At 34.8% G+C, this 6,074-nt stretch overlaps 1 protein-coding gene across 1 annotated transcript; it reads left to right on the plus strand.

Moving 5' to 3' along the window:
* Positions 1-806: 806 nt before the first annotated feature.
* LOC141719705 (uncharacterized) lies at positions 807-5,297 on the plus strand. Its single transcript, XM_074522077.1, has 3 exons — positions 807-931; positions 4,577-4,766; positions 4,893-5,297. The coding sequence occupies exons 1-3, from the start codon at positions 807-809 to the stop codon at positions 5,295-5,297; spliced, it is 720 nt and encodes a 239-aa protein (XP_074378178.1).
* The last annotated feature ends 777 nt before the right edge of the window (positions 5,298-6,074 follow it).

A 6,074-nucleotide genomic window follows, 5' to 3' on the forward strand; every position in this document is an offset into this window, starting at 1 on the left:
AAAGACCATTTTCGGTAATAACTTTATCTATACCTCCATCAAACCTCTGGTATATGAATTAACTCCTATTTCTCTGCTTTTGTTTAAGTTATTTCATTCGAATGTTCTTCCTCGTAAGAGTTATCGTGATAGAGTTACTTTTCAAGACTCTCTGTGATATTGCTTCTTTGATTATTCATAACATGAGTCCTGGTTTGAGTCATGAACTAATGCATTTGCGTTATTCTGGTCTGTTGATAAAGGTTTTTGAGTACTTTCGTGTATTGACCCCCTCTGTTCAGTCTGACAAAATTACTATCTTGTTTGATATGTCTATTTTGACGATCAATAATTTAGTTATTTTTGAGTCAAATGAGTTGTTGTTTAATGATTATCACCGTATGTTTAGTGGTTTACCCAAGTCTCCCAATTATGCCACGGCCCCTTTTGACCATGATACAAATATTGTTTTAAATTATTTGCTTATTAAGCTTAATGAAAACTCTGAACCACTGGAATCAATGAACCAACACTTTGCTTCTATCGAGTCTTTAGCTTCTCTGACCTCTCAGGTTAGCATGATGCGGGCTTCTTATGAGTTATTTAATATGCATGTTTGCCAGTTCTTGGATGTCATTAACTCCAAGCTTAATATTCTATATACTCATGACAAGAGGTTGGCCAAAATAGTTGATTTTGAATTTTGTATTTTACAAGAAGGCATGTGTTCTACTGCTAAGGCGTGGGAGAAGGACTTTGTTAAGTTCTTCTTTCAGCTTGGTTCTGAGACCAAGTTTTTATCTCAATAATTATCTGCCATGCAAGATATGTCGAAGATGTACTGGCACAGGAAGAAAGATTGGATTAGTGATTGTATCCTGGAAGAGATCACTGCACCCCTTCCACTTGTTGCGATTCCCCCGCCATCTGTCTTTGGAATAACCCGTGAAGAGTACAAAACCAAGATCTTTTAGTGGCTGTAGGAGCGAGATGGAATGGCCCCCGACCGAGATGACTTTGATAAGTTGTTTTCTGAGTATGGAAAAGAGCTTGTCTATCTCCAGTATACCCCGAGAAATGACAAGAACAAGGACAATGGCAAAGCTCTAGTTGACGTTTCTGATTCAGACTGAAGACCCTTTTATGTTGATGAAGGGGAGAAAAAGTTTCTGTCTCGATTACTGGGAATGGTTCTTTTATTAATGAGACTGTTTGTTTAAGTTTTAAAATTTTAAGACTATGTGGCATTGGTTTTTGAATGATGGGTTTATGACTTTGATTGATGGTTTTTAAGACTTGGTTAACCTTGGTTTAATAGGTTTATTTATTAAGTATTTCAGTCAGCATTGGTTTAATATGTTGTTTCTATTTATTTCACCTTGTCTTATTTAAATCATTCATATCGTTGTCTCATTTTACTGTCTCTTTAATGCTTAGTGTCTCATTCATATCTTTGTCTCATTTATATATTGTTGCATAAAAATTATCCTTTGTATAAAGATATTGTTATTGTTGTTTATCTCTTAAACAAAACTTAAAGTATTTTTTATAGGGGGAGCTTTTATGTTCTCTTTTTCATCATCATAAAAGGGGGAGAATGTTAATATACATATTTCTGATGATGTATCAACCGAGAACATTATAGAAATTTTATCCGAAGAAAATGCAGATTGAATCAGATAGTTTGAAAGCATGAGTTATTAGGTTTATGAGGAGATTATGTATTCTAGTTTGACTGGGTTTCATTCTCTTATTTTTTTCCTCAAACAAACTCTTTCTAGATAAACTTATTTTGAACTGATCTTCTTATCCTTAATTATAAAGGTTTATCTATCTACAACACACTAACAGATTATCTTCAAAGAATTATTCAAATGATTTTCAAATAATCTATTTTAACAAACACTATCTTATCCCGAGTTTCAAAATTCAAACTGTTAGTTCATGATCCTATATATACAACTCCATGTTTCATATTTCAGACTAATGCTTATATGTTGTATCCTTATACATTCTGAAAATCATTCATGTTTTATACCTTGAATATCTAGTCGAACAAGAACATGGTTTGAGTTATTATTCCATACTTGTTGTATGTATATTCATATCAACTTGTGTCGGGTTGTGGTAAGATTTTGATTTCAAAGAATTAGCCAAGTGGGCTAGGTGGTAGAAGTAGTGCTAGTAGCAAGTATGCTAAGGAAAAGGGTTCTTTCGTGGCTATCTATTAGTAATCAAAGAAAAGATTGTAAGTTATTATAAGTTGATATAATATTCTCTATGTTAGTTGGCATGTGGATTTGGATGTAGGCCATAGATTAGGAGTAGGGGCCGAACCAAGTGAAAACTCTTGGTGTTCTGCATTGTTTAATTTCTTTATTACTGCATTTATATTTTAGTAATTTATATTCTGTATTTTAATTGAGATTGTCTCATAATCAGTCTCATTTATGAAAGGGTATGTCCCATTTACAAAAAAGATTGTCCCATTTTTCCCAACAGTTATATTATCGAATATATAGATTGTGCCTTTAAATTTCAGAAAGATCTCCAAAGATGGCAAAGTAGAGTTTTCATTATCCATACTTCAAGTGATCTAGCAATCAATAATTTCATGGAAGCCAAACGACTGAGAATGATGAAAAAAGAGTTTGTTTGGATCACCACAGATAGCATTTCAAATTCCACTGGTTCTCTTAATTCGTCTGCAATATCTGCCATGCAAGGTGTCCTTGGAGTAATAGAGTTCTCTTCCTTCCATGTTCAAAAGCAATACAAGAACTTCTCCAAGCATTTCAAGGCTAAATTTTGATCCGAATACCCAACTCAAAAATATGCGGAACCTGGAATTTCAGCTCTGAATGCCAAATCCCAATTTTTTTGCACATAACTTAATCAACAATACTGTAGTGAATGGGCCAAAATTACTTGCAAGAATATTGGAGGGAAAAATTTATAGGATTAAGTGAAGAAGTAGAGTTTAAAGGAGGAGCTCTGGCACCATCAAGCACTTTTCATATTTTTAATGTCATTGGTAAAAGTTATCTAAAACTCGGATATTGGTCTGAAGGATTAGGATTCTCGATGAAAATTGACAATGGAAGTAGTTACAGCAAGTCTATGAATATATTGGGGCAATTGATGTGTTTAAAGCAGTTGTTCAAAATTTACCATATAGTTTACTGTATGACTTTATTCCATACAATGGAACATATGATGCACTTGTCCAGGAGATTAAACTGACGGTAATTAGCTACTCTATGCTAAGATTATCTTACCGAAAATTTTGCCTCTTTATCTCTCTTCCGTAGAATTTTACATATACTAATTTTTTTAATTTAATGATTGGTCTCCTAAAGACTTGTGACTCGGTGGTCGGGGACACGACTATAGTGGCTAATCGCTGTGCGTATGCAGAGTTCTCATAACCTTACTCTGACTCGGGTCTACAATTGCTGGTGTATATAAAGTCCGAAAGATCTGCCGCTCGAGCATGGCTATTTATGAAGCCATTCACAATGTGCACCTGGATTTCTACAGCAATTGTCAACTTCTATAGTGGCTTTGTCGTGTGGTACATTGAGCGCCAAACGAATAGATACTTCGAAGGAAGTTTATCGAAACAATGTGGAACCATTATTTGGGTAGCTTTCACCACCTTCTTCACATATTACAAGGTTACAATCATAACTTACTCTCTTAGTTAATATACTTGTTATTATCAGCTCACTACCATTAAACTTGTTAAAATATTTGAATAAAAATAAAGTGATTGTCAAAGCGTATCGAGGAAGTCTCTCAAATCTTACCGAGGAAGACTTGTAAAGCTTATCGAGGAAGACTTGTAAAGCTTATTGAGGAAGTTTTGTAATACTTAATGAAGAAGATTTGAATAGCTTACTTAGTAAGCCTTATAAACTAACTACTATAAATAGCTCATTTAGCTAATGAAATGAAACACAACTTTCTCTCCATCTTCTATTCTCCTATACTTCCTCTACATTAAACATAACTAATATTTTCAGTCAAGGTTTATAACAAAGGTTTATAACACGTTATCAGCACGAGTCTCTGCCAACTGAAGCTTTATTCTCGAAAGAGCTACGACTTATTCTGACCCACGAGTCCCTATCAACAAAAACTATTTCATAAAAGAGGTACGTTTTCTTTTCCTTATTTTCTTCTAAATATGGTTACATATTTATGTTACTGATTGAAATCTATAAAGATGGCTCTGCCGTCAAGTAATATAAAGATGACTCTGCCGTCAAGTAATACTACTATAAAGATGGCGCTGCCGTCAAGTAATAATCAAAAGTTTTCTGGTCGTCTATGTCGTCGTAACTTTTGTATAAAGTTATTATTTCAACTTGCCTGCTTAAATATTATGTGACATATTATATCTTATTTAAAATCTATTCAGAATGTCGAATCTTGCAAAATTAGCATTTGTTGCCTTGGATGTTTCGGGGAATAATTATTTATCATGGGTCTTTGATGCGGAATTACACCTTAGTGCTAACGGCCTAAAAGATACTATTGACCCGGAAAAAATCCCAACTGTTGAATAAAATGCAAAAATGATTATCTTTCTTAGGCATCACATCCACGAAGATCTAAAATCTGAATACCTCACTATCAAAAATCCACCCACCCTTCGGAATAATCTCAAGGATAGATTTGATCACCAGAAACTTGTTTACTTGCCATCTGCCCGATATGACTGGATTAATTTGAGGTTACAAGATTTCAAATCTATAGCTGAATATAATTCTGCTCTTTTCAAGGTAAGCTCAAAATTAATTTTATGTGGTGAAAATATTACTGATGCTGAAATGATTGAAAAGTCCCTCTCAACCTTTCACCCCAACACTATGATCCTGGCTCAACAATATAGGGAGCGTAATTTTTAGAAATATGGCGAGCTGATATCTCTCCTTCTTGTGGCTGAAAAGAATAATGAGTTGCTACTGAAAAATCATCAGATACGTCCCACAGGCTCTGCCCAGTTACCTGAAGTACATAACACATCATTCCTGAAGAATGAACGTGGGAAAGGGCATAGAGGAGGACGGGGTTATGGACGAAACCGTGGACGTGTAAATTTTCGTGGTTGGTTTCACAATCAATATCATTCTAGCCACCTGAAGTGGCAATGTGATGGTTACAACTCTGGCCACCAGAAATGGCAACGTGAAGTGCCAAATAAAAGAAAGGCACCCCAAGAAGGAGAGAACCGAGGCATCTGTCATAGGTGCGGATCTGTGGGGCACTGGCAACGTACTTGTCGCACACCCAAACATCTTGTTGATCTCTAAGAGTCATCCAAAAGGAATAATGGAAAAAGAGTAGAAACCAACTTCGCTAATTATAATCTAGTTAATGAACCAGTCAATAAGGCCTCAAATGAAATAGACACTGGTACTAATCTTTATTATGGTTTAGACGACTAGACTTCATATGTATTGTCTTGCTTTACTTATTTTCTTTGTGTTTTACTTATATAATCATTTTATGTACTTGTTTCATGTTGTTGTTCTATGTACTCGGTGTGTTTTTAATAAAGATGTTTTTCATTTATATATGTATAGAGATGGAAGATATATGCATTGTTGACTGCGCAACCACACACACTATTTTACAGTGTCAAAAATATTTCTCACAGTTGACTAAAACCAACTCACATGTATGGACGGTATCGGGTACATCAAATATAATAGAAGGTTTTGGGAAAGCTAGTTTTCTTCTACCAAATAAGACACACATACATATACAAGAGGCTCTATACTCTAGCAAGTCAACTAGAAACCTACTGAGTTTTAAAGATATCCGTCTTAACGGGTTTCACGTTGAAACTACTAATGAGAATGAAAAAGAATACCTCCTCATCACCTCAAACATCGTTGACAATAAAAGGGTCCTAGAAAAATTCCACTCGGTTTATTCAGGATTATATGTTACAAGTATACGAGTTCTTGAATCTCATAGTGTCAACATCCCCAAAGTCATAGACCCAAAACTACTTTCCCTTTGGCACGAAAGACTCGGTCATCCAGGAGTATCTATGATGCGTCGTATCATTGAAAATTTTATGG

Source organism: Apium graveolens, chromosome 4, assembly GCF_009905375.1.
Source record: "Apium graveolens cultivar Ventura chromosome 4, ASM990537v1, whole genome shotgun sequence".
In the NCBI taxonomy this organism is placed as follows: Eukaryota; Viridiplantae; Streptophyta; class Magnoliopsida; order Apiales; family Apiaceae; genus Apium; species Apium graveolens.